The 27,710-nt window shown below is 54.9% G+C and overlaps 1 protein-coding gene across 1 annotated transcript in view; it reads left to right on the plus strand.

Moving 5' to 3' along the window:
- The window catches only part of macf1a (microtubule actin crosslinking factor 1a), a 189,364-nt gene that overhangs the window by 143,978 nt on the left and 17,676 nt on the right, over positions 1–27,710 (plus strand). The window contains exons 55-74 of the mRNA XM_036555519.1: positions 14,315–14,476; positions 14,814–14,984; positions 15,272–15,438; positions 15,517–15,676; positions 17,060–17,386; positions 17,901–17,985; positions 18,184–18,410; positions 18,856–19,062; positions 19,562–19,789; positions 20,249–20,467; positions 21,411–21,614; positions 22,591–22,599; positions 23,991–24,216; positions 24,460–24,686; positions 25,175–25,297; positions 25,395–25,496; positions 25,598–25,699; positions 25,957–26,130; positions 26,678–26,833; positions 27,219–27,416. Coding sequence (XP_036411412.1) covers positions 14,315–14,476; positions 14,814–14,984; positions 15,272–15,438; positions 15,517–15,676; positions 17,060–17,386; positions 17,901–17,985; positions 18,184–18,410; positions 18,856–19,062; positions 19,562–19,789; positions 20,249–20,467; positions 21,411–21,614; positions 22,591–22,599; positions 23,991–24,216; positions 24,460–24,686; positions 25,175–25,297; positions 25,395–25,496; positions 25,598–25,699; positions 25,957–26,130; positions 26,678–26,833; positions 27,219–27,416 — 3,474 coding nt within the window. The remainder of the gene's footprint in view (positions 1–14,314; positions 14,477–14,813; positions 14,985–15,271; positions 15,439–15,516; positions 15,677–17,059; positions 17,387–17,900; positions 17,986–18,183; positions 18,411–18,855; positions 19,063–19,561; positions 19,790–20,248; positions 20,468–21,410; positions 21,615–22,590; positions 22,600–23,990; positions 24,217–24,459; positions 24,687–25,174; positions 25,298–25,394; positions 25,497–25,597; positions 25,700–25,956; positions 26,131–26,677; positions 26,834–27,218; positions 27,417–27,710) is intronic.

The following is a 27,710-nucleotide window of genomic DNA, read 5'->3' on the forward strand; positions in this document are numbered from 1 at the left end:
TCTTCCTCAATGAGTCACTGCTGTGACTTTTTAACCGGCCGTGACCGTCCCGTGTGCGGTGTGAAGGAGAGGGGGAGAGGAGGTGGTTCGGGGGGGGGGGGGAGGGTTGTGAGCAGATAGACGGAGGGAATAGGGAAGTATGCAGCTGCGTTCAGCGTGGAAAGGCAAACCAGGAAGAGCGGGATAACTGTCTCCTAACTGAAAGACAGAGTGCGCCCATGTGATTTTACCTTCGGCCCTATCTCTCCCTCCACCCCCACCTCCCCGCTGCCAATATCTAACTCCTCTCCTCCCTCACACCCAATCCGTTCTCCTCTGCTGATAGGGAGCATGAAGCTTTGTGTTTTCAGTTGGAACGTGTGTGTGTATGTGTGTGTGTGTGGGGTAAAAGGGGGGGGGGTTGTTTTGGCTGCTGTAGGTCGAAAGAAAGAGAGAGTGGGGGGGGGGGGGAAGATTGACAAACCCCTTTTGTTTCTTTTAAAGAAAGTTTGTCTTAGAAGTGGGCATGACAGCTGCAACACAACTGACAGAGAGAGAGAGAGTGCGAGAGCGAGCGAGAGAGAGAGAGTTAAAAAGAAAGGAAGAATATTTAGCTCGTTTGACATGCAGGCCACGCCAGTGTGGCAGCTCACAGCAACAGTTAGGAGGGAGAGAGGGAGCAGGCGAGAGAGAGAGAGAAAGAGGGAGCGAGAGAGAGAGAGAGAGAGAGAGAGACTCCCTCCCCCTTGTTCTCTGGAGAATGCGTGTGTCAGAGGCAGAGACAGACAGAGAGAACGCAGGCAGGCATTAGTTAACTTCAGCTGGTCTCTGCCAGAGTTCTTCAAACAAACGGAGAGAGCGTCTGAAAAAGGCAACGGAGAGGAGGAAGAGACAAAAAAAAAAAACGAGGCGAGGAAAACAGGACCTGTGGAGGAGCACATCAAGCAAAAGGGAGACCGGGGTGAAGGAGAGGAGTGGAGAAAAGCAAACTCTCACACCCTACTGCGGACAACTAAAATCTGAGGTCGCTGGTTCTCCCGGCTGGATTACGTCAACCCCTTATTTACTCCCATTTTTTTTTCTTCTTCTTCTTCGTCAGTCATCCTTGCAACCTCTCTTCTCTCATCTCATACACACACACACACGCGCGCGCATGCTCGCGCACACACACACACACACACGCACGGACTGCTGGCCGGATTGGGTTTCAGTGCAGCCAGAGCCTGGAATGTCGAAGAAGATAGAGTGAATCTCACTGACTTTGGTCTCTCTTTGTCTTGTCGGTGCACATGTTGTTTTAAACTCTCCCAGCCAGCAGAGGCACAGTGGCTGCCTACAGAGGGGGAGAGAGAGAGAGAGAGAGAGAGAGAAGGGAGAGAGAGAGAGAGAGGAGTTTGCCTGCAGTGTGAACGCCGGTTGGATTTATTTGGAAAAAAGGCAGTCCGTTATTGATAAGCTGGGTTTTTTTGGCTGGCACTGCCTCCACCACTCTCTCTCTCTCTCTCCCTCTCCCTCTCTCTCGCTCCCTCACTCTCTCGTGAGATCTTCGTGCCCTGCACTCTGCTGTCCTCTGAGAGGGAGGTGTTTGGCCCGGCAGAAGCAGGTCTGGATTACAAAGCGGAGATGAATGTGGCAGTCTGGCAGCAGCGTGAACGTCCGTGCTTCTCCTGGAGCCGCGGTCTGTAGCGCCAAGTAAGACTGCTCCTCGGCTCCTCCGCACCGATCTCTCCCCTGGACCGGACTCCCCCTCGCCTCGCCCGTGTGCCCGCGGGTCTCGGGGACCCCCGCTCCGTCGGATGGACTGCGTGCTCCGCGCTCGGCCGTGGAAACGGCGCTAGAAATCCACCTGAGATTTTAATTCATCCTCCCTGTTTTATTCCCGAAGACGATTTGTGATTTGTGGAGCGCTTAGTTTGGGATTATCTTCCTCCCGCGAACGTTATCCAGCTGTAGTTTTTTTTTTTTTTTGGAAAACGAGCACAATCTCTGTGCTCCTCTTTTCTGGCTGGTTGGCTACGCCTCCTCTCCTCTCTGCCTCTCTATCTCCCTCTCCGCCGATCCAGCCCTCTCGCATGTGTGTGTTTTTTTTTTTTTTTCGGGGAGAGGAAACCGGCATGATTGGAGCACTTCCTGTGTTTTAATACCAGAGCAGGAAGCAGAACAAACGGAGCTGGATTCAAACAAAAACACAGAAAGAGAGAGAGAGAGAGGGGGCAAGAGAGGAAGGGGGGCAGCGAGTGAGAGCGGAGAGAGGAAAAGAAGGGAGATCTTTTTTTTTTAGCAGCTGCAAACCATTTCGGCTCTGTAGTAGCCGGAGAACAGAGGCTGCGAGAGAAAGAGAGAGGAGACTGAAAAGAAAAGAGAAGAGCTGGGATCGCGGGGAGCTTTGTGCCCGCGTGTGTGAGAGAGACAGAGGAAGAGAGAGAGAGAGAGAGAGAGAGAGAGACGGGGGGAGAGGGAGCGTGTCCAGGGATTGTCTGGGTGTCGGGAGGCCGCAGGGCAGTGCTTGGACCGGGCTCTGTCTGGGTCTCGCCCCCCTGGATAAAATCCCCCGCTCTCGCTGGCTGGACAGCCCTCAAACCCCGCTCCTCCAGAGACGGGCTTTTGCACACCCCCCTCCCCTCCTTCTCCTCCTGCTCTCCTCTCCTGGATACCGCATCTCTTCGGACTCCCTTCTTTCTCCTCCGCGGAGCGTGGGGATGAGGAAGGAGTGAAGGGGAAGACAAACGGGAGACACACCGGTCTGCACGCGAGGAAAGAGGAGTTGGCTTTCTTTGTCCCTTTTTTTTTTTTTGGTGCTTGTTTGTTTCTTTTCAAATTGCGATTGAGATTTGAATTTTTGAAAGGCGATCGGATTTCACTTTAAAGGAGGAGTCCCCCCTCCCCAAAAACCCTCCTGCCTTCCTCTCCCCTAACCACCCCAGGGCAGCATGATGGAGAGGTGAAGATGAGAAGGACGATGAGGAGGAGGATGAAGAGGTATTGAGGGAGGACACAGAGGAGGGCGGCACTTTTGAAGTGGACCCTGGACATGCTTCACAATGAGACTGAAAGACAGGAAGAAAGGGAAATGGAAGAGCACAGACTCAGTAAGGACCCTCTCCGGATCAGTAAGGCCAGTGAGTTGCACGCTGTGTTCATTCAGTGACTGATATCACATTGTCGTTTTCTCCCCCGTTCATTCAAAGACTTCCGAAGTACAGTTTCTGTCACTGCTTTGTTCAGAATGAAATTGCGAGTGTCGTGGTGCATCCTTGGTTAGATTTCTTTGTTTTGGACACTGCAAAGACCCTTTTCCTGTGAGGTGAAACAACAGAAAGCAAGACCCAGCGAGCAGAAACCAAACTAAGAGAAGGAGCAGGATAAACCTGAACTGTACTTTTTTTTTCTCTTTTTGTCCCCCACCTCAACCTCTTGTGTTTCTTTTTTTAACAAAACTGAGTCTGGAGTTCGCACCTTAAAAGGAGCCTTACTCCACTTTGGCTTGCGTCTGGCTCAGACAGTTAAAGTTGCTCAACCCTCTTGTGCTTTTCCTGTTGTGGGAGCGCAGGCAAGGGACACAGGGAGGGAGGAGAGGGAAGGAAGTGGTCTCACGGCACGGGGAGAGCGGGGAGATGGAGCCGGGACCGGGGCGGGGGGTGTCTCCCGGAGCTCGAGTCTCCCTGGACGCCCCTCACCTCTCCCCGCACGGCATGCGTCTCGGAGACAGACCCGTCTCCTCCGCTCCCGTCTTTCCGGAAAACGCCTCAAACCCACGGCTCTGATTAACGATTAGCCCGCCGCCACAGACTCCGTGTCTCTGCCCGAGCGCTGCAGAGAGGAAGAGAGACCCCGGCTCGGCGATGTAACCGACATTGTTCGTCTCTGCTTTAAATTTCCTCCTTCCTGTGGATTATTTTTTTGGTTGTTGCTGTTGACTGCAAAGATTTGAACTTTGTTTTTTTGTTGTTTTTAATCATTTCTTCTCTTCGGTGGAAGCCTGCTGCACAGCGGTGTGTGTGTGTGAAACCGAGAACTCACGGTTCAGTTCTCAAAGCTCCGAACAGATTTCTGAGTCCCGTATTGTGGCCAAGCCGTTAGCTCCAACCCCCTCCTCTCACTGCGGGACAGTTTAACTCTCGGAGGGTTGGGTAAGGGGGGGGCGGCCATGGGGAAGCCCCTGAGCCGCCCGGACTGCCTACGGCAGAACCCCCGGTGCCTGGGCAAGGGGGAGGACGAGGAGGCCTATATAGAGGATTGCTACGTTCCCCAGCGCTCCATCTACGACACCATGCGTATCAATGAGCAGATTGACCAGGGCGTGAAACTGAGCCAGCCATCCCGCAGCACGCTGGGGTCCGGGGGCGGGGGCGGGTCCGGGGGCGGGGGCGGCGAGGGCAGCACCCTCTCCAGCAACGGCACGCTGGGGGCGGACGTGGGGGGTGTGTTCGTGTCGCGGGCCGCCGAGGGCGGCGCCCGCAGGCTGGACGAGCGGGTCATCTTCGACGCCCTCAAGCTGACGGGCGACCCCCAGAGCAAGTCGCCCGTCGGGGCGGCGGGCCCCCTGCCCTCGGCCGTCCTCCTCCCCTCCTCCTCCTCGTCCGCCCCCGGCGGGGTCGCTGCGGTGACCAAGAGGCGCCACCAGGGTGGCGACAAGAAGGACAACCCCAACCGGCGCTCGTGGAAGGCCTTCATGCCCCCCACGTACCCCGAGTTCGCGGAGCGACTGGAGCTGTCGCCAGGAGACTCAGAGAAGCGTCTCTCGGGGGCTGGGATCCCCATCTCTCCTCTCATGCCCCTGCCCTCTCTCCTGCCGCCCCCACCCCCGACCTCCACCCCCCCTCTCCCCCCATCCTACTCCGCCTCACCCGTCTCTTCAGGAGGACCCCGCACCCCTCCTGTGCCCTGCTCCCCTTCCCAAATGTCCCCCATACCTCTGCTACCCCCTCACCAGCCTCACCCCCCCAGACCAAAGCAGCCCCTGCTGCTGAAGCAGCACAGACAGACACCCGCCCTTCACTCCCCCTCCAAAGACCACGCCCCTCTGCTCAGAGCCCTCCTTGCCCCTGTCCAGCAGGGGTCAGCGAGCCCCCCTCAGCACGCGCGGGACGCCCCGACTGAGGCGGAGAGGAGGGGGCCCCCGACACCGACGGCAGGTTGCGTCAGAGACCCCAAACCGGAGCTCCCCAAAGCCAGCGAGGTGGCAGTAGCCAAGGCTGCAGACTCAGAGCAGGAGAGAGACTCTCCCACCCTGGAGCAGGACCAGGACAACGCCCCTCTCCTGCCCTCGCTGGTGTCCCCCAAACCTGTCTTCTGCCCCCCCACCAAGGCCCGCACCTGGCCCCGGAGCATGAGGGGAGGCCGGCGGTCCCTGAGCCAGGGGGGCGGGATGCTGCCCAACCTCCCGGCCCTGCCGCCCTTACCCCCGCTGCTGGGGGAGGACAGCGACCTGGACGAGGAGTCACTCTACCTGCTGGACCCCCCCTCGCCTTTCCTGCAGGACAGGGAAGGGGTGTTGGTGTACGGGGGGCTGCCTCTGTCCCCTTGCCTGAGCCAGGAGGGGGGGGAGGAGGGGCTGCTGGGGTGGGGGGCGGCCGACAGGGCGGGCCTGCGGGAGAGGACCGCCTCCGAGCTCCGATTCGAGGAGGACGAGCGGAGGATTCTGCAGGAGCTGGAGGAGGAGGAGGAGGAGGAGGAGAGGGAGGAGGAGGAGGGAGAGGGAGAGGAGGCGGGCGTGCAGCAGCAGGAGGAGCAGCAGCAGGACAGGGATCAGAGGGAGGAGAGGAGCTGGGAGGAGGTGCTGAAGCTGGAGGCCAGGGACCGGGACGGCGGGGTTTCGGGAGGACCCGCGGATGAGCCCCACCCGCATGGCTGGGAGGCCCAGCACACTGGCTCCTCCTCAGGACACTGGCCCCTCCTCACCCCCCCGTCGGGATTCGGCGGCTCTGCGCCTCCCAGCGTCTCCCCCTGCCCCAGTTCAGAGCCCGGGTCCGACGAGCTCTTCCTGGAGCTGGAGAGACAGTGCCTGGAGGAGGAGGAAGGGGGGGTCCCTGCGGATCTGCGGCCGGAGGAGCTCCCTGGCTCTGCTGAGCACATTGAGCCAGACTGCAGCCAGCCGAGTCTGCAAGGCGAGCCATCGACAACCCGCCCAGATCCGGAGCCCGCAGAACCCCTTCAATCTACAGAACAACCCGACCTGGACAGAACCCAGACTGGTGTGGAACTTCACAATCTGGATCAAACACAGATCTGTTTGGAAGAGTCTGACCCAGGACAGGATCAGGTTGCTTTGAGACAGTCTGACCCAGGACAAGTTCAGAGGTGCTTGGAACAGTCTGACCCAGTTCAAACCCAGCCCGGTCTGGAGGCAGGCTCAGAGGGAGAGGAGAAGAGGGCGTGGGAGGAGGAGGAGGAGGAGGAGGAGGAGGGGGATGGCGGAGAGGAAGAGGACCACAGCTCTCCCACGGCCGAGACGGAGGGCGTGGTGGGGCCAGCCTCTGATTGGGCGAGGGAGTCGGACTCTAGCGGGATCCACATGTCCAACCCGGACCGCACCGTCCCGTCCGACACCGGGTCTGACGGTGAGCGGCCCGACACAGATTCGGACTTGGGCAGCGGGACGTCGTCAGACAGGGAGGACGGTGAAGGACAGAAAGGGGGTAAGGAACAAGTCGAGACCCAGCAGATCTCCCCATCGCTCCCCTCCCCCAGAACTGAGAAACCCTATTCTGACAGCCCAGAGAGGGAGGAGATCGCTGAGGAGCCCTGCGTGAAGGTCGGGGAGGCTGGGGTGCACCCCCCTTCAGAGCAGGAGGACACTAACACAGGGAGTGGGGGGGAGACAGAGGAGAGTGACCCCCACGCTGTCTGTGGAGAGAGGCCGGTGTCCACAGAGCTGATCGACATACCCCAGGAGATGACCTCTGACCTGGAGGGGTCCCCAGAGAGGATAGGACCACAGGATGTTCCCGCCTCTGTGGTGGTGGTCGCAGCCTCAGAAGGGGGTGTCGAGGATTCACCATCCCCACAACAGATGCTGACGAGCACCCCCAAAGCAGACTCCCCACCCCCCCGGATCGATGCCTCTCCCTGCCGAGCGGACTCCGCACCCCCTTCCCCGCTCCCCCCACCCCCCTCCAAACACGAGGCGCTGGGGGCGGGGCTGGACAGCGAGGACACAGGCGCCTTCGTGCCCAGCGACAGTTTCGTGTACCTAGCCGTGTCTGCGCCTGCCTCGTTCCCCCACGACTGCCCCCCGTCCCCGCTGGGGGAGTCCGCGCCCCCCAGCCCCCTCCCCAAACCCTGCCCCGAGCCCGACGAGAGCGCCTTCATTTCCTCGGACAGCTTCGTGTACCTGGCGGCTCCGGAGCGCCTCCCGCAGGCCGCCGAGAGGAACTCCACCTGCGGAGACTCGCGGGACTCTGACTCCGAGTGCAGCCGGTCGGGGGTGGACTTCGTCCTGGGGTCCACCCCTGGGGACAGCGACTGGGATTCGGACGGCTCGGAACCGGCACCGGAGCCAGCCCCGCCCGGTTTGGACCGGTGGGAGCAGCTGGAACCGGGGTTCCTCCAGGAGCTGTTCACTGAGGGCCTGGCCAAGCCGGGGGACCAGATGCCCGGTGAACCCACTCACACAGGGTCTGTGTCTGTGCAGGGAGCACCAGCCGCGCGTTACCCCGACAGCGCGCCCGAAGCCGAGGTACGGTCTCTCCCTACAGTCAGGCAGTCAACCCCGAGGTCAGTCAGTCCCCGACACCGCCTGTCAGTGCGTCTGTCAGTCAGCCCCATCTGTCAGCCAGGCCGAGCGCGCGCTTCAGAGCGAGATAGCGAGGGCTAGCGTTTCGCGCCGGGCTCTCCCGCAGGGCAGCCGGGGTCTCGTTACAGCGCAGCGTAGCTGAACTCGGCTCATTATCCAGTCGCCCCTCTCCGAGAGCTTCCTGAGGTCATCTGTCTCAGTCTGTCCAATCCTGCATGTCTGGGGCTGTCTCTGTCTCTCTTTCTCTCTGAGAGCTGCGGTTCTGTGGTGTCGTTACGGCTCTCCGTCTCTCTTTCGGTCCAGATGAATTTGTTCAGCCTAAACTGGGGAGGATACACAAGTGGGTGGCCTAGTGGAGTCATAATTAGTCACTTTCTGTGGCAGTTAAATTAGAAACGATCATAATATGACACCCAGTCATATCATGCAGTATGATACATAAGAAGGTCCAGAACATGTGTGTGTTCTTGTGTGTGTGTTTGTGTGTGTGTGTGTGCGTGTATATTACATTTTAAATATGGTGCAGTACCCCTAGCTTTCTGGTCTGTGCTGACAGTTTGAGTGTTTACGCTCATTCTTTCAGAGTAAGCGTATGTTGTGTTTATGTAGCTGGATTGTTTCGGTACAGTGAGGGGAAGGAAGCCTATCCGTCTGTTTGTTTCACAGTGATTGTATACAGAGATTGTAAAGGGCCTCGGTTTGCGTGTCAGAAGTTGGTTTACAGTCTGCTTAAGAGCATTACTTAGTTTGAGAGTTTTTCAGGTTATGACTCACTGGCTGTTTATGTATGAGTTTCAGTGTTTTAAATGTATTTCACTGTGTTTTTGGTAGCTGTATGTGTGTGTGTGTGTGTGTGTGCGCGCGCGTGCGCGTGCATTTGTCTGTGCTCCTGGGTACATATGTGTTGGTGTGCATGTATGTGAAAATATTGTATGTATTTGTGTGTGTGTTTGTGTGCATGCGTGTGTGTGCGTATGTGTGTGCATGCATGTGAGTGTGTGTTTGTGTGTGTGTGTTTGTGCGTGCGTGTGCGTGCGTGCGTGTGCGTGCGTGTGTGTGTCTGCGTGTGTGTGTTTGTGTGTGCGTGTGTGTGTGTGTGCGTGTGTGTGTGTGTGCGTGTGTTTGTGTGTGCGTGTGTGTGTTTGTGTGTGCGTGTGCGTGTTTGTGTGCGTGTGTGTGTGTGTGTGTGTGTGTGTGTGTGTGTTGGAGTCTGTGCTTGTTCAGGATGTTGGCAGTGTGGTGCGGTATCAGTAACTGAAGCGGCTCTGATGCGGGTCTGAGGGTTATTGCATTACCGGCTCTATCAGCAGCTGCAGTCAGACGCGGGACGGTCAGGCCGGGGGGCTGGGGGGGCGGTCATCCCTGCGTGATTTAACAGCGGTGCAGTTCCGCGCAGTCACGTCCTCCCCGCACCCTAAATGCAATCGGATGCTGGCTGCTGTCAGATTGGATTTGCACAGGGAGGATTGTAATTACGGAGAGGCCAGCCCGCCTCAGACCTCTGTCTGTGACGCAAACGCTGGATCTCCTGAGGATGTTTCTGATAAAGCCGTTCGCCCAGTCGCTGGTGGCATGGTACTATACCAAAATACCCTGCAATCCCCCCCCACTCCCGCCTCCCAGTCCAATGGCGCTGCTCCCGAGATAAGGAAGTGAGAAAGAAACACAGTGATCTCTGGGTGGACTGATGCTGCCAGTAACTCAAACAGGGAAAGTTTGAAGTTGTTAGGAATATAAATAGAAGATAAGGACGCGCCAAACCTTTCGAGCCGCCCCCCCAGCTGGGCTCGGACCGCGGCCAGGCTGCCCCTCAGAGTCTCTCTCCCTCCCCTCTGGACGAAAGGGCAGAGAGAGAGCTGGAGAGTTTAAGGGGAACGTAATCTTTTCCGTCCGGGTTCCTGCAGTAAGGTTTCTGTGGTTTTAGCTGGAGGCACTAGGAGCAAAGGGCTATGGGGGGGGGCACCTGGTACTGCTCAAGATAAGGTGAAATACTAGAGCTGATAACCTGCTGGTGGGAGGGGACAGACAGCGTATGATGTAGAAATGGTGTTGGTGTTTCTGTGGCGATAGACAGGACAGACGGAGAGAGGTAGGGCAGGGTACAGGGTGGTGAGAGGGAGGCAGACAGAGAACTGGCACTGTGAGGCTCCAAGGCACTCAGATGTAGATGGGAAAGGGGAGACCTGAGGTGGTTCTGATCCATGTGACAGTGATGTTAAAACGGGGATCATCTGTAATGTGGGCGAGAGCGGAGGGAAGTGGGGGAGGTGTTCCAAAGTTAATGGAAGACCACACTTTTTTCACTTGTGAGTAATTGAGGAGTACATGCATGTGTCAGAGATGCACAATTAGTTAGCAGAAACACACATTAGTTAAAACACCCCCCCCCCAACGTCCAAGGTCTGCATGAACCTAAGAGAGAGAGATGGGAGAGAGACACAGAGAAGGAGAGTAAGAAGGAGAGAGAGACAGAGAGAAGGAGAGAGAGTAGGAGAGAGAGACAGAGAGAAGGAAAGAGGAGGAGAGGTGGGAGGGAGGAAGTGAGAGAGAGGGAGAGAGGTGGGAGAAAGGTAGGAAGAAGAGAGAGAGGGAGAGAGGGGGGAGGGAGAGAGGGAGGGAAAGGTAGGAGGGAAAGAAAGGGAGAGAGGTGGGAGAGGTAGGAGGGAATGCACAGGGAAAAGAAGAGATGGTACATGGAGGAGGAAGTCCCCCAGGAGAAGGAAGGAGCCGCTGGCCATGTTCTCATTGATTTGACAGAAATAATATTTCTTCATTTTGGTTCCGAAGACAGATATGGTATTTTCCACCTAGTCCTCTAGATTTCCTCTCCACTTTAGTGTCTCAGTCTCTTCTGTTCTCTTCATCTTAGCAGTCTGATATTTTTATCTGTCAAGAAATACACAGTTTTGTAGTTTACATGTGTTAGTGCGTGTGTGTATGCATGAGTGCGTGTGTGTGTAAATGTGTGTGCCAGTTGTGTGCACACGTGTGTGTTCTGTGTACTAATGTTAATATTTGGTTGCCTCTCCGAAGGGATCAAATTAGGTGAAGCAGGCTGCATATTAGCTGGACGTTCTCCAGTGGTTTCGATTAGTCTTGATTGTGCTTGAATGATGCTTTGATAAGCTGCCACGCAAACTGACTTTCCCCTGTACTCTGCTAACCAGTCACATGCACGCACACACACACACACACACACTAACTCACACACGCCGCCTGCAGTCATGAAAACGCACAGAGACGAGCGAAAGAGACAGCAGTCCGGATTCATATTTTACCCAATATTTGTCCTTTCTTGATTTATATCTCCATTTTAAAAGTCTTAACTGTTAAATTAAGTTTGACTGGCTTTGCCCAGAGCCACACGCATACGCATAATCCTTAAGCGAATAAATAAAAACCGAACAATGTCGATACACAATGGCCAGATCACATGCCACCAGCGAGTCCCTCGCAGCGCTGAACGTTGCGACCACGGCGACTGCGTCAGGCCTCTGAACCGCTTAGCCAGAGAAAAAGCAGCGAAAGACTCAACACATCGTGCCCTTTTAATAACCACAGCCACAAAGTGAACCGGTGATTAAAATGCCTGGAGGCAGTGGGACACACTCTGAATCGCCATGCTTAAAGAGAATGAGGACGCAGTTTCAGTTTGTTTAAAAGGTTTACTATATTTACTCTAATTTCCATATCACAGCATGTACCGCTCGCACTGTTCTGCGTGAAGTTAGTTGTCAGCGGTGGACGTAGGTGGTCACTGTTGGTGATTTTTTAAAAGCAAATCCCTCCCGTTGAGATTGGTATGCACTCGCTGTCTGCAGGGACGGCTACGCTGTGCTGTTTCAGACAGCGCTGAATGGCTCAAAGCAGAGAACCGTGGCTGTGAATAAAGTTTGAAACGATTTCCTGGTTCCCTCACATGGGGCTTTCCCTGGGAAACAAGAGTTAATCAGATGGAATTGGAGGGGGGGGGGGGGCAGATAGACATGGGTAATCTATGGATGTCTGTATTGCCTGGACGCTAGAACTGAGAGACTGAGAGTGAGCTTGTGTAACTTGGTAATTCCAATAAAGCTATTTTGTATGAAACCAGATTGTGGGGGGGAAAAAAGGGAGAGAGCAAGGGTAGTCATTACAGCTGGAAGAGGGAGAGAGGGAAAGTGAGCAGGAGGAAGGAAGAGAGAGAGGGGGGATGTGTGGCGGGGCAGGAGTGACGGGGAATGGAGGAGGGAGAGCCGTGGAGGTTAGCGGAGTGCTACTGCACTGTGCGTGTGCCTGGCCCGGCTGCCGGCGCGGGGCAGAGAGGTGGAGAGGAATGAGAAACATTCCAGATATTTTTCCAGAGCTCCGGCTTACTGGAGTCAACCGCTTTTAGCTGGCTTGAGGGAAAGAGAGGGGGAGAGAGAGAGAGAGAGAGAGAGAGAGAGAGAGAGAGAGAGAGAGAGAGAGAGAGAGAGAGAGAGAGAGAGAGAGAGAGAGGGGTAAGAAAGTGAGGGAGAGGGGAAAAGAGGGAGGGAGAGGGGAAAAGAGGGAGGGAGAGAGGGAAAGAGGGAGAAAGGGAGGGAGAGAGAAAGAGGAGAGGGGGAGAGAGAAGGAGGAGAGGGGGAGAGTAGGGGAAAAGAGTAGAGTAACAGACGGGGGGGAAGTGTCGAACAAAATGAGTATTCTGAAACACGGGCTGGAGGACAGAGCGACAGAGAGAAAGGAGTGAATGAAAGAGAGATGAAGCAGTGCTGAAACTGGAAGGGAAAGATGGGGGGGTGATGGGAGTGGAGGAAACAGAGGGGACGTTGATGGACGCGGACACACACACGCGCACACACACGCAGAACGGAGGAGAGGGTGGAGCGGGTCAGGGCTGCGGCCCATTGTTGTTGAGGCCGGCCGATTTCCTGTTTGAGGCCGGAGAGACGCCCGTCACCACAACACAGCTGCGACCAAAGAGCGGCAAACTGCACACACGCACACACACACGCTCACGCATAAACACACTGGCACACATTCACAGTTCATTTATTTCACACACGCTCTTAACCAGAGCAGTTTACAGGTTACATTCTCTCACGCGCACACGCGCACATGCACACACGCGCACACACACATTTACACACACACAATTGAAGAGTACTGAGGGGAAATGCCCCTCTTTTCATTCCTGTATGTTTTATGTGTTCATGAATGTTTCCCCTCCTCGACCCCTGCCACCCCTGCACGCCTTGTGTAAGTAGCTCTTTGGGTCTTGTTGTACTTTGAAGAGGAGCAGAGGGCTGTAAACACACTCTTAACCACACCATCAGGCAGCAGGCCCCATCCGAGCTCTTCCCCAGAGATGCATCAACACACGGGCTGCGTTTTCGCTTCTGAAACTCCCCTCTCTCTCATTCCTACACCGTAGCATCTCTCCTCTCTTTCCCCCCTCTCTCGTTCCACTGTAAGGATCTGCCCCCCCCCCCCCCCCCTCTCTCTCTCTCTCTCTCTCTCTTTCTCTCACTCCCTCTTTCTCTCTCTCCTCTGTGTGCTTTCACTCTCTCTTCCCCCCCCCCCTCTCTCTCTCTCCCTGTCTCTCTTTTCTCCCCCTCTCTCTCTCCCTCCTCCCTCTCTCTCTCCCTCTATCCCTCCCTCTCTCCCTCCCCCTCTCTCTCCCTCTCTCCCTCCCCCTCTCTCTCCCTCTCCCTCTCTCTCCCTCTCCCTCTCTCTCCCTCCTCCCTCTCTCTCTCCCTCTATCCCTCCCTCTCTCCCTCCCCCTCTCTCTCCCTCTCTCCCTCCCCCTCTCTCTCCCTCTCCCTCTCTCTCCCTCTCTCCCCCTCTCTCTCCCTCTCTCTCCCCCACTCTCTCTCCCCTGGCTCCGCCGGCGTTCCCAGCCCCATGGTGCTGGCGGTGAGCGCTGCAGTGCGGTTAGGGAGGTTTGGCGTCCCTGCGGAGGGGAACCACCGAGGTTGCTGCCGGAGCGGCGGAGCCGGTGCTCAGAGCGGAGCCCAGGCCAGCTGCAGCGCAGTTCACTGCCCGTCCGGATCGGGGCTCCGTTTCCGGTTACATCCCATCTGCATAGGTGCTGGTTTATGGGCACTCCGCTGACGACGCGGGCGTGTTGTGGCTTTCGTTACTTATTGTGACTGTGATGTGTACAGGCGGTCAGTGTGTGAGGTTAACTTGTTAACCACTGTTATTTAATATTAGAACTATATTGTTGGCCTCGTCCTTCCTGTCTGTCTCCCTGTCTCCCTCTCTCTCTTCCTGTCTTCCGATCCCTTTGACCCCTCATTCCTGATCCCTCCTTTTTTCCTCCTCTCCTTCTGCTTCCTTCTCTCCCCCCTCACTCCTTCCTTTCCCCTTCCTTCTTCCCCCTCTCTATTTCTCTGAAACGTTTTTGGGTGTTTTCAGTGTGTGAACAGTAATGATGCAGTAAACATTTGTTAAATTCTCTCTCTCTCTCTCTCTCTCTCTCTCTCTCTCTCTCTCTCTCTCTCTCTCTGTCTCTCTTTCACTCTCTCTATTTCTCTCTCTCTCTCTCTATACCTCTCTTTAACTATCTTTCACTCTCCCTCTCTCTCTCTCTCTCTCTCTCTCTCATTCCCTCCCCCCTCACTTGCTCTGTGTCAGGCTTTGGAACGGGAGCAAGTGGACAGCATCCAGCCCAGACTTCAGCAGGTGAACGCCGTGGGTCAGGGTTTGATCCAGAGTGCAGCCAAACACACCGACACACAGGCCCTGGAACATGACCTGGAGACGACCAACCTGCGCTGGAACTCCCTCAACAAGAGGGTAAGACTCTCTCTGTGTGCGTGTGCGTGCGTGTGTGTGTGTGTGTGTGTGTGTGCGTGTGTGTGTGCTTGAGTATGTGTAAGTGTGTGTGTGTGTGTGTAGGTGTGTGTATAGGTGTGTTTAGGTATGTGTGTGTGTGTGTGTGTGTGTGTGTGTTTGAGTATGTGTATGTGTATGTGTGTGTGCGCATGCGCGTGCATGTGTGTATGTGTGTGTGTATGTAGGTGTGTGTGTGTGTAGGTGTGTGTGTGTGTGTGTGTTTGAGCCTGGGAGAGAGGTGTGTGTAGGTGCGTCTGCTCCTCGTCCTTCACTCACTCCTTCCGCTCCCCGTGGGCAGGTGGCAGAGCGCATTGCACAGTTGCAGGAGGCCCTGTTGCATTGTGGGAAGTTCCAGGATGCACTGGAACCCTTGCTGAGCTGGCTGAGTGACACGGAGGAGCTGATAGCCAATCAGAAGCCTCCGTCGGCTGAGTACAGGGTGGTCAAGGCCCAGATACAGGAGCAGAAGGTGAGTGTTTCTGAGGAGGGATTTACAGATGGTGGGATACAGAGAGAGGGGGGGAATAGAGGCACACAGCAGGCAGGGGTGAAGCTTTGAGGATGCATTCAGCTTTTTCCATGCTAGTTCTGTATTCGCAATTCTGGACAGGACTGCAAAGGACCAGCACTGTGTGTTACAGGACTGATTATCGAGCTCTCTCTCGGGGAGTACGTACCCAGGTGTTGTATGTGGCCCATCTCTGAGGCGTTTTGGGGTGGTGAGGTGACCCCCCTCTGTGCCCCCCCCCCCCCCAGCTTTTGCAGAGGCTGCTGGATGACCGGCGTGGGACGGTGGAGATGATTCGGGCGGAGGGAGAGCGCATCGCTGCCACTGCCGAGACGCAGGACAGAGACAAGATCCGCAGACAGCTGGAGAGCCTGGGAGAGAGGTGGACCGAGCTGCTGGACAAGGCCAGCGCGAGGTATACACACATACACACGCATAAACAGTGTTTACATGTGAGGTGGCCACACTGTGACCGTGTAACCCCTCTCCCCAGGCAAAGCCAGCTGGAGGAGCTGCAGGTGCTGGCCCTTCAGTTCCACGAGGCCGTGGAGCCGCTGGGAGAGTGGCTCAGCGCCACGGAGAGACGCCTGAGTTCCGCCGAGCCCATGGGCACCCAGACCGCCAAGATCACCCAGCAGATCGCCCGCCACAAGGTACGGTGGCACCTGGGGGGTCACCTTCCACAGGGTGCAGCAGGACCAGGCTATCACTTTCCACAGGGTACTGAGTGACCATGGCAACACATCACAAAAGGGACTGTATAAATAGGTTATTATGTTCCACTTGGCAATCTGAACCGGTATCACATACCAAAATGCACTATATCACGTTCCACAGGTTACTGAGTTACCACAGCATCACACCCTACCAGGGACAGTATATATTGTTTATCAGATTCCATTGAGTAATCTGACCAGGCATTACGTACTACAAGGTACTGTATCACTAGCGTATCATGTTCCACAGGGTACTGACCAAATATGGTATTATGTCCCACAAGGGACTGTGTAAAAAGGTTATCGTGTTGCTTTCAGTAATCTGCCCAGGTATCGCCTTCCACAAGGTACTATATGACCAGCGAGTCACGTTCCGCGAGGTACCGCATAACTAGAATATCATGTCCCACAAGGTACTATAGAACGGGGTCAAGGACATAGCTGCCATGACGACATCGTTTGCCAGGATGTTCTGTGCATTTGTGGCAGGGAGTTGGGGATATATCACTGGGCAGAAGCCCAATTTCAGTTACGCAGGGGATGGAATCGGAGAGAGGGGAAGTCAACCATATAAGGACGATTCTCTGCGGTCCTGCAGAGGAATTCAGTAATAAACAGCCACCGGTCCCTAACGGCTTTACTCCAGCGATCTGAGGGACCCATCCACCCCCCACCCCCGATCATCAATCACGCCACTGTTACATGCTATCATTTCCCCTGTTATTTGTTACTATTTGTTTACTGCATGCTGTTATGTTTAATTAATTTCATTAATTCATGGAAAATGCTTGTCAAGGTACATTTCACTTGCCCTTGATGTACCAAGACAGGCAGGTTATTATGTTGTTATGAGTCATTATGAGTATGTTATTTATTGCTGTTCATTTATATCCATATTATGATTTGAGTTATTATTATTTATAATTTTTGTGTTTTTCCATCTCCATGATTTGTGTTTATTTTCTTTGTACCCCTCCCTGTCATTTTCTTTTCTTCCAACCATCCTCCTTCCCCTCCTGCCTCCCCCTCTCCCTTGCTCCCCCCCTTCCTTCCTCCTCTGCCTCCCCACTCCTCCTTCCTCTGCTCCCTTGCCCTTTCCCTTCCTCTCCTCCCCTCCCTCCCCCTCCCTCCCTCCTCCCACCCGACTCGCCCCCACCCTCCCCCCTACTCCTCACTTCCCCCTGTTCTACCCCCCTTCCTTCCCCTCTTCCCCCTCCCTCCATCTCTCCCTCCTCCTTCCTCCTTCCTCTCCTCCCTCCCCCTCTTCCCACCCTCTCCCCCCATCCCCCCCCCTCGCTCTCCGGCCCTGGTGCACCCCAGGCCCTTCAGGAAGAGGTGTGCGCTCGCGGGGCGGAGGTGGAGCGCCTGGAGGCTCTGGGCCAGTCTCTGTCCCCGCTGAGCAGCGCGGCGGACCGCGATTGGCTGGGAGAGCGCGTGGGGGCGGTGCGGGGCGGGCACGCGGAGCTGCGTGATCGGTGCAACCGGCGGGCGGCCATGCTGGAGCAGGCCCTGGCCAACGCCCAGCTGTTCGGGGAGGAGGAGGTGGAGGTGCTGAACTGGCTGGCCGAGGTGGCACAGAGGCTGGCCGAGGTGTCGGTGCAGAGCTACCAGCCTGAGCAGCTCTCTCAGCAGCACAAACACACACTGGTATGGGACCGGAGGGAGGGGCGCGTATGGGGGTGGGGGGAAGAGATGGGGCGAGGTACAGGGGAGAGAGAGGGACTAGAGTGGGAAGGGGGGGTTATTGGGGAGAAGAGAGTGGGTACAGGGGAGGGGGGCAGCGGGAGAGATAGAGGGTAAGGAAAGAGATGGGGGTACATGGTAGAGAGAGAATAGCACAGGGAAAATAGAGGGGGTACAACTGCTACAGGTGAGAGAGAGTAATGGGTTATAGGGGAGAGAGGGAGAGGGTATACACACACCCGGCTGCCACAAATGGATGATAAGGGAACGGGTTTGGAAGAGGAATGTTTGTTCTGAGGGGAAGTGTAACAAGGCTCTCCATCTCTGCTTTGATCACGTGAGACGTACCAGGTAAATGAGCGCTAAAGCTACACTGTAAAGGCGTGTGTAATGCAGTCACGCCACACCTCCTACACAGTTACTGCTCTCCCTCACCCCTGTATGAGTGTTCTCACACCTTCCCCTCTGTCTCCCACAGTCGCTGAACGAGGAGATCGTGAGCAGGAAGAAGACTGTCGACCAGGCCATTAAGAACGGCCAGGCCCTGCTGAAACAGACCACAGGTAGAGTGTCTCACCTGCCCACGATGGGTCTCTACCTGTCTCACTGCCACCTGGGCCAGAGCAGAGTCTGCTGTGGCTGATCTGGAGTCAGTGTAACAGGATTTAGCCAGTCTGGGATGTAATGATATTGATATTGATGGTTTCACGGTCTGTGCCGTATATATTCCGCTGTGCTCACCTGTGCTCCCTGTGCCTCAGGCGAGGAGGTGCTGCTGATCCAGGAGAAGCTGGACGGGATAAAGAGCCGCTACGCGGAGATGACGGCCGGCAGCAGCAAGGCCCTCAGGACGCTGGAGCAGGCCCTGCAGCTCGCCACGCGATTCGCCACTGCCCACGACGACATCAACCAATGGCTGGACAGCATGGAGGCGGAGCTTAACAATGCAGAGCCTGACACTACCCCCGCCTATCAGGACAGACAAAAGGTGTGTGTATGTGTGTCTGTGTGTATGTGTATGTTAATGAGATTGATTGTGTGTGTGTGCGTGTATGTGTGTGTGTCTGTGTGTGTGTATGTGTGTGTATGTGTGTGTATGTGTGTGTGTATGTGTGTGTTAATGAGATTGATTTTGTGTGTGTGTGTATGTGTGTGTTAATGAGATTGATTTTGTGTGTGTGTGTGTGTGTGTGTGTGTGTCTGTGTCTGTGTCTGTGTCTGTGTCTGCGTGTATGTGTGTGTTAATGAGATTGATTGTGTGTGTCTGTGTGTGTGTGTGTGTGTGTGTGTGTGTGTGTCTGTGTGTCTGTGTCTGCGTGTATGTGTGTGTTAATGAGATTGATTTTGTGTGTGTGTGTGTGTGTGTGTGTCTGTGTCTGTGTCTGCGTGTATGTGTGTGTTAATGAGATTGATTGTGTGTGTGTGCTTCTCAGGAGCTGAAGTGTGTATCCGCGGAGAAGAGGCTGGTGCTGGACACGGTGAACGAGGTGGGCAGCGCCCTGCTGGACTTGGTGCCCTGGCGTGCCCGCGAGGGGTTGGACCGCCTCGTGGCCGATGCCAACCAGCGCTACCGACAGGCTGACGAAACCATCACCCAGCGCGTGCAGCTGGTGCAGGCCGCCATCCAGAGGTCACAGCAGGTACTGCACCCTAAACGTTATCATCACCCAAAGTATTTAAAGACTGCTGTGGTATTTGCCGTCTAATTCTGGTGTAGCAGTGTTTCATAAGTTCTACCTATCAGAAGTGTTGGGAGAAGCTATATTTCTAGTCAGTTCCTCAAAAACAACAAAGAGAATCACATGCCATGTCGCTTTTAGGTTTTCAAGGAATATTTTTTTTTAAATAAAAACTCTAAATGTATTAATAGTTAATATAAATATAATGCGAAATACAGTAATAATTTGAAAAACACTGTACAGTTCCCCTGATTGGACATTAGAGCATGACATTTATACTTTGTAAGCAAAAACAAGGGTATCTTAAAGACGGTACTTGAAAGAACTAAGGAAGAGATGAAAATTACAATAAGCACACAAAATACATTCGGGTAACTTGCGTACTGCCCCCTGGTGTTCAGGAGTGGTAGTGCAGCGAAAGCTCGGCACTGACGCCATGTTTGTTCCGTGTCTCCGGCAGTATGAGGAGGCCGTGGACGCGGAGCTGGCCTGGGTGGGTGAGACGGAGAGGAAGCTGGGCTCCCTGGGGCAGCTCAGCCTGGAGCCGGATGTGACGGTGGCTCAGCTGCAGGTGCAGAGGGCCTTCAACATCGACATCATCCGCCACAAGGACACCGTGGACCAGCTGCTGAAGACCCGCGACGAGATCCTGGACACCTGTAGCGAGCAGCAGAGGGAGGCGCTGAAGGTGAGAGGGGGTGGGAGAGAGAGGGAGGGGGGGAGAGAAGGGGGGGGGGGGATGAGAGGGAGGGGGAGAGACAGAGAGCAAGGGGAAAAGAGGGGAGGGGGAGAGTTATAGATGAGAGTATTGTATTGAATGGGTATTGTCAGTACACATGCAGACTGCCCTATTCCAGGGCGCTGGAGAGTGTGTGCTGACTGTGCGTTAACATTACAGTACATTACATTATTGGCATTTTGCAGGCTGTCTTATCCAGAGCAACTTTCATAGGCTACAATTTTTACATGTTATCCATACACACAGCTGGGTGTTTACTGAGGCAATTGTGGGTTAAGTACCTTGCCCAAGGGTACTGCAGCAGTGCCCCAGCGGGGAATTGAACCGGCAACCTTTCGGTTAAAAGCCCTGCTGCTCTCCAGTACACCGCACTGCTCCTGTTAACCCCTTCCCTGCCTGTCGCCGCAGGTGAAGACGGACTCTCTGAGCGCGCGGTACGAGGCCGTGAGCCAGAGCCACTCGGAGCGCTTCTCGGCCCTGGAGCAGGCACAGGTGCTGGTGGCCCGCTTCTGGGAGACCTACGAGGAGCTGGAGCCCTGGCTGGGCGAGACGGAGACCCTGATCGCCCAGCTGCCCCCGCCCGCCATCGACACCGAGGCCCTGAGGCAGCAGCAGGACCAGATGAGGGTGAGCCGGAGGGGGGAGGATTTAAGGACGCGTTATTTTAGAATGCCACTGCGTCGGGGTCTCTGGTTCGGTCCTGGCACGCAGCGGTGTCAGTTTCAAACAGGCAGCTGTAACTCAACTTTCTACCCCTCCCTCTTCCTTTCCTGTCCATCATACCCTCCCCGCTGCACTCTCCCTTCTTCCTCTTTCCTGATACCTCTCTTCCTCTCCCCCCTGGACCAACCTCTCTCTCTCTCTCTCTCTCTCTCTCTCTCTCTCCATCACACCTCCCTCTTCCTGCTGTCACCTCTTTCCTCTCTTCCTCCCCTCCCTCTTTCTTTCCTGCCCACATCCTCCCCTTTGCATTTTCCCCTTCTTCCTCTTTCCTGATACCTCTCTTCCTCTCCCCCCTGGACCAACCTCTCTCTCTCTCTCTCTCTCTCTCTCCATCACACCTCCCTCTTCCTGCTGTCACCTCTTTCCTCTCTTCCTCCCCTCCCTCCTTCTTTCCTTCCCACATCCTTCCCTTTGCATTTCCCCTTCTTCCTCTCTCCTCATCCCTCCCTTCGAACCTACCTGTTTTTTCTCTCTGTCACATTTCCCTCTTCTTTCCCGCTATCTCTCCTTTCCTCTCTCCCTCCTCCTTTTCCTCACTCTCCCCTTCTTGCCCATATCCTCCCATCTGCACTACTCTCATCCTTTCTCCTCATCTCTCTCCTCCTCTCCCATTGGCAAATCTTTTTCTCTCTTTCCATCATGCCTCCTTTTTTCTGTCCTGCTGTCTCCTCTCTCTCGCTCCCACTTTCTTCTTGCGTCCTTTCTTTTCCTGCTTCTGTGTGACAAACCACCTTATCTCCCGCTCTGTACTCCCTCTCCTTTGTTTCCCTCCCTCCCTCTCTCCTTCTTACTCCTCTCCTCACGCCTGTGCTCCTTCTCTCTCTCTCTCTCTCTCCTCCTCCTTCAGCTCCTGAGGGAGTCCATCGCTGAGCACAAGCCCCACATCGACAAGCTGCTGAAGATCGGCCCCCAGCTGGCGGAGCTGAGCGTCCAGGAGGGGGCGACGGTGAGGCAGCGCTTCAGCGAGGCCGAGAGGCGCTACCTGGCCATCAAGGAGGAGGTGAAAGACCGCGCCACCGCGCTGGACGAAGCCGTCTCCCAGTCCACACAGGTACGTCTCTCACCTGGCCTCACCCGTCCTGCACCTGCACCGCTGTCTGCAGCCCCGCCCACAGAATCCCGCCCAGCTGCCAATGAGCTAAACTCGCCCACACGCACTCATGCCACGCCCAGTGCGGAGTTCTGCCATAACTGCCCACAGCTCACCTGTGGCCCTCATGGCCAGTAACGGTCAGAAGTTCTCCCGTCTCAGAAATCCCCCCTCTCAATCTCTTACACGTCCTCTGAAGGTATCGCCGCTCTGTCTTTGGTGCGTTGGATTGAAACTACAGGCATGTACTGCATTTCTCTCTCACTCACACTCACAAGGTCATTTTATGCCATGTGTTATATAATATAATCCAGATTACGTGATTTGATCAATTTTAAATTCTTTAAATCCACATTGCCAGTTGCAGAGAGTTTCGCAGTAATGGGTGCTTTGGAGAGACTTAGACAGCCTAATAGTCTTTGGTAGACTTATCTGTTTGTACATTTATTCATGACTTTAGTGCAGATTTTACTAAGTGTGACTCTGAAATGAACCCGGGGTACTCAGTTCACCCCAGAGCTGCTGAAACTCTTCTGCGTGGCAGCGAGTAGCCCGTGTTACTGTGGTGTGGTACTGCTTGCCTGCCTGTTTGCATGCAGTTGATCTAACACGTTGTATTGTCTCTCCACTCCCTCGTGACTGTGCCCTGCCTGTCTCCCTTCCTCCCTCCCCCACACCTCCTTCATCCCCCCATCCTATCCTTCATTCTGTACCTCTTCACCTGCTGCCCACTTCCTGCCTCTTCTTTGCTCCCCCCACCCGTCCTGCCTCTCTCCCTCCATCTCTCTCCCTGTCCCGCGCCTGCTTCATCCCTCTCTCCCTCCATCTCTCCATCCCCCCCGTCCCTCCATCCCTCCACCCCTCCATCGCTCATTTGTGGATGTGCTGTGTGTGCTGCCATCGCCATCATCATCACCGCTCTCTGCAACTCACCCAGCTGGTAGAGGTAAGAACTGGCGTAGCAACGGACTGTCCTACTGGCTGTGAGGGAGACTGACTGGCTCACTGACTGAGAGAGGATGGACTGACCATCTGACTGTGTGAGAGGCAGGACTGACCCGCTGACTGTGAGAAGCAGGACTGACCCGCTGACTGTGTGAGAGGCAGGACTGACCCGCTGACTGTGTGAGAGGCAGGACTGACCCGCTGACAGTGAGGGAGACTGACTGGCTCACTGACAGTGAGAGAGGCTGGACTGACCAACTGACATTATGAGAGGCAGGACTGACCCGCTGACTGTAAGAGGCAGGACTGACCCGCTGACAGTGAGAGAGACTGACTGGCTCACTGACAGTGAGAGAGGCTGGACTGACCCGCTGACTGTGTGAGAGGCAGGACTGACCCGCTGACAGTGAGAGAGACTGACTGGTGCACTGACTGAGAGAGGCTGGACTGACCCGCTGACTGTGTGAGAGGCAGGACTGACCCGCTGACAGTGAGAGAGACTGACTGGCTCGCTGACAGTGAGAGAGGCTGGACTGACCCGCTGACTGTGTGAGAGGCAGGACTGACCCGCTGACAGTGAGAGAGACTGACTGGTGCACTGACTGAGAGAGGCTGGACTGACCCGCTGACTGTGTGAGAGGCAGGACTGACCCGCTGACAGTGAGAGAGACTGACTGGCTCACTGACAGTGAGAGAGGCTGACACTGGAAATAGTTCACTCACAGTCTGAGTGACTGACACAGTTTACTGGCTTGTATACTAACTGACACTGGGGGACAGACTGGCAGGTCTACCTGACAGAAATGTGTTTGTCCTCTCTGTTGTAAGTATCGTCATCACTCCACAAGTGGAGTAATCCATAGAACTAACTTTACTCATCATTCATCGTGTGTCGTGAGTGTCGTGATAGCTGTGCAAAACTAACTTTGCCTTTTTCCACTCTATATCCATTTTTTTGCTTTCTGCCTGTCCTGTATTTAATCACCTGGGTATTATGCACTCTCCTCCCCAGGAGAAGATGTACTTCCTATCTGAGACTGTCTCTCTCTCTTCAGTTCTGTGATAAGCTGTACCTCCTGTTTGAGACTGTCTCTCTCTCTTCAGTTCTGTGATAAGCTGTACCTCCTGTTTGAGACTGTCTCTCTCTCTTCAGTTCTGTGATAAGCTGTACCTCCTGTTTGAGACTGTCTCTCTCTCTTCAGTTCTGTGATAAGCTGTACCTCCTGTTTGAGACTGTCCCTTGCTCTTCAGTTCTGTGATAAGCTGTACCTCCTGTTTGAGACTGTCCCTCTTCTCAGTTCTGTGATAGTCTGTACCTCCTGTTTGAGACTGTCCCTCTCCTCAGTTCTGTGATAAGCTGTACCTCCTGTTTGAGACTGTCCCTCTCTTCAGTTCCATGATAAGATGGACCCCCTGCTGGAGACGCTGGAGGGGGCGGTGCAGCGGCTGAGACAGCCCCCTCCGGTGGCAGCGGAGGTGGAGAAGATTCGGGAGCAGCTGGCGGAGCACCGGGCCACGGGGCTGGAGCTGGACAAACTTCTGCCCTCCTTCAGCGCCCTGTGCACCCGGGGCGAGGAGCTGATCACCCGCGCGCCCCACGACGACCCCGCCGCCCAGGGTGAGAGAGACATCATACCCACCTCAACCCTGCGCAGTGATGCGCAGCTGTGGTTGCGTGTAGCTGTGTTAGATGCAGTGTTGCGCAGCTGTGATTATGTATGTCTTGGAGAGATGCAGTGTTGCGCAGCTGTGATTGCATATAGCTGGGTATAGATGCAGTGTTGAGTGGCACTCAGGGCTCTGCGCAGACAGCCCTGCAGATGTGACGGATCCTGACCGTGCTGCGCATACCCCTGTCCAGCTGTGCGCTCCCGGCTGCTTCGGCTGCGCTCCCTGTGGGATGAGATCCGGCAGCGGGCGGAGGAGAGGGAGGGGAAGCTGCAGGATGTGCTGGAGCTGGCCGGAAAGTTCTGGGCGGACATGGCGGCGCTGCTGAGCACGCTCCGTGACTCCCAGGAGATCGTGAAGGACCTGGAGGACCCCGGCGTCGACCCATCTCTCATCAAACAGCAGATCGAGGCTGCCGAGGTAACGGCTGCGCTGTAGTTGCAGTTTGTATTCTCAGTTCTGATATCTCCGTAATCTCTTTATAGATATCTCTTCACCTGTCTCTTAGTACTAATATGTCCTGTCCTCTTAGTGCTGATACCACCCAGGTTCTCAGTGCTGATCTCTCCTGTGTTCTCAGTGCTGATATCTTCTGTCCTCTAAGTGTTGATATCTCCTGTCCTCTCACTACTGATATCTCCTGATTACTCAGTCCTGATCTCTCCTGTTCTCTCAGTAGTGATCTCTCCTGTGGTCTCAGTGCTGATATCTCCTGCCTGCTCAGTACTGATATCTCCTGTTCTCTCAGATCTATCCTGTGTTCTCAGTGCTGATATCTCCTGATTGCTCAGTGTTGATCTCTCCTGTTCTCTCAGATCTATCCTGTGTTCTCAGTTCTGATATCTCCTGCCCGCTCAGTACTGGTATCTCCTGATTGCTCAGCGCTGTCGTCTCCTCTCAATCCTCAGGCCATTAAGGCGGAGACGGACGGACTCAGGGAGGAGCTGGAGTTTGTGCGCACGCTGGGAGCTGACCTCATCTTCGCCTGCGGAGAGACCGAGAAGCCTGAGGTCAAGAAGACCATCGACGAGGTGAGAGGGGACATCTGAGAGGCCCGAAGGAACTCGCACCTGCTGTGGAGCAGCTTTTATCAGCGCTCTGTCTCTCTCTTTCTCCCTCTCCCCTCAGATGAACGCTGCTTGGGAAGGCCTGAACAGAACATGGAGAGAGAGGATGGAGAGGCTGGACGAGGCCATGACCGCCTCTGTGCAGTACCAGGATGCTCTGCAGGTCCGTCTCCCAGAATGCATTGCTCGCCGTTAGCAGAGTGGCTCGTTCCTGTGTCTCATCTGCGGGGTGATTGACGGGTGTCTCTGTCTCTGGACCTTCAGGGCATGTTCGACTACCTGGACAACGCCGTGATCAAGCTCTGCGACATGTCTACCGTGGGAACTGACCTAAGCACCGTTAAGCAGCAGATCGAGGAGCTGAAGGTACAGAACTCTCTCTTTCTACCTTCTCCTTGATAATCAACCTGTCATAATGTGGTTTTGTGCTGCATTACAGCTGAACAAAAGCAAAAATCTACAAAAGCAATCCTTTTTAATCTGTTTTTTGTCAGTTTCTTTCATGTGTTCCTACATGATGTTATCAGTATAGGGTCGAGGTCCATGTTATTCAGGGTGGAGGAGTTCTGTGGGAGTGCTGTGGGAATGTAGGGTTCACCCTCTCCACATCCTTGTCCGAGCAGCAGTTCAAGGTGGAAGTGTACCAGCAGCAGATCGACATGGAGAAGCTCTGCCACCAGGGGGAGCTGCTGCTGAAGAAGGTGTCCGACCAGACGGACCAGGACATGATCCAGGAGCCCCTGACTGAACTGAGACACCTGTGGGATAACCTGGGAGACAAGATCACGCACAGACAGGTAAGCACTTACCTGAGTGCACTGTTCTCACATTGTGTTGTCCTGGTGTAGTTATTATAGCTGTGTATAGACAGGAGGTCAGTGGTTCACCTGCATGTTTAGCTACACCTGGTGAAATGCTGATGACTCCCTGTGAAGATGAAAACTATAAAAACTAAGGATTGACTAACTCCCTTTTTCTTTATCTCTTCCTCTCTGTCTCTGTTTTCTTTATTTTATTTTCTCTCTCTGCTTCACTCCACCTGTACCTGTCTCTCTCCTTCTTCTCTGTCTTTCTCCTTTCTGCTTTTCCCTCTCTCTCTCCCTGCCTCTTGCTCTCTCCCTCTCTCTCCCACTCTTTCCTGCTTCCTCTTTCTCTCTCTTTCCCCATGTCTTTGCCCCTCTGTCTCTCTGTCTCTGTCCCTCACCTCTCCCCCTCTCTCTCTCTCTCTTTATCTTTCTCTCCCTTTTTCTTCTCCTCTCTCTCCCTCTCACTCTCTCTCTCTCTTTCCCCCTCTTTCTTCCCCTCTCTCTCTCTCCCCTCTCTCTCTCTCCCTTGGTCTCCCAGCACAAGCTGGAGGCTGCTCTTCTCGCCCTGGGTCAGTTCCAGCACGCCCTGTCAGAGCTGCAGTCCTGGCTCAAGCACACCCACGCCACCCTGGACACCCAGCGGCCTGTCAGCTCCGACCCCAAAGCCATCGAGATCGAGCTGGCCAAGCACCACGTACGCTCCCCTTTCCCTCAGCACACTGCGTTACATTACATTACATTGCATGCATTTAGCAGATGCTCTTACCCAGAGCGACGTCCAGCACAATAGACAATAACGTCCTTCAAGCTCTACCACAGAAGCAAAGTACAGCTCAATACATCAGCCACTAGCTTGAACACAGTACCCCCTCAAGTTCCACATGCTCAGTGTTTTCAATCATAAAACTCACTGTAAACGTAGTCCTTGATGTTGATATTTAAAGACAAATATGACGTAGTAAAGTAAAATTGATTGTGTTTCAGCAAAACTAGCTTTCCTGTTTTTCGGTGTGTGTGTTTTTTAACCTTGGCTCTGTCCGTCGCCCTCTCCTCCTCCTCTCTCTCTCCGTCTCGCCCAGGTGCTGCGGAACGACGTGCTGTCCCACCGCTCCACCGTGGAGACGGTGAACAGCGCCGGGTCCGAGCTGCTGGAGTCCAGCCCGGGGGACGACGCCAACCACCTGCGGGACCAGCTGGACGAGCTCAACCGCAGCTGGGAGAGCCTCCTGCTCAAGACCCAGGAGCGGCAGAAACTGCTGGAGGCAGCGCTTCAGCAGGTACGGAGTGGGAGGGAGGAGAGGGAGGAGAGAGGGATGGAGGGAGGATGGGGGGGGAAGAGACTCACGAGTGGAGCTAAATGTTCATTACATTACATTACATGCATTTTGCGGGCGCTCTTATCCAGAGCGACTTCCAGCACAACAGAACATAAGTGTATCCGTTCAAGTTACATAACTTTACAGTGTTGTCATTTTGCAGATGCTTTTATCCAGAGTAGCTTGCATAGGTTACAGTTTTATCCATTTATACAGCTGGGCATTTACTGATGCAATTGTGGGTTAAGTACCTTG

The sequence above is a fragment of the Megalops cyprinoides genome, chromosome 21 (assembly GCF_013368585.1).
Source record: "Megalops cyprinoides isolate fMegCyp1 chromosome 21, fMegCyp1.pri, whole genome shotgun sequence".
Taxonomy (NCBI): domain Eukaryota; kingdom Metazoa; phylum Chordata; class Actinopteri; order Elopiformes; family Megalopidae; genus Megalops; species Megalops cyprinoides.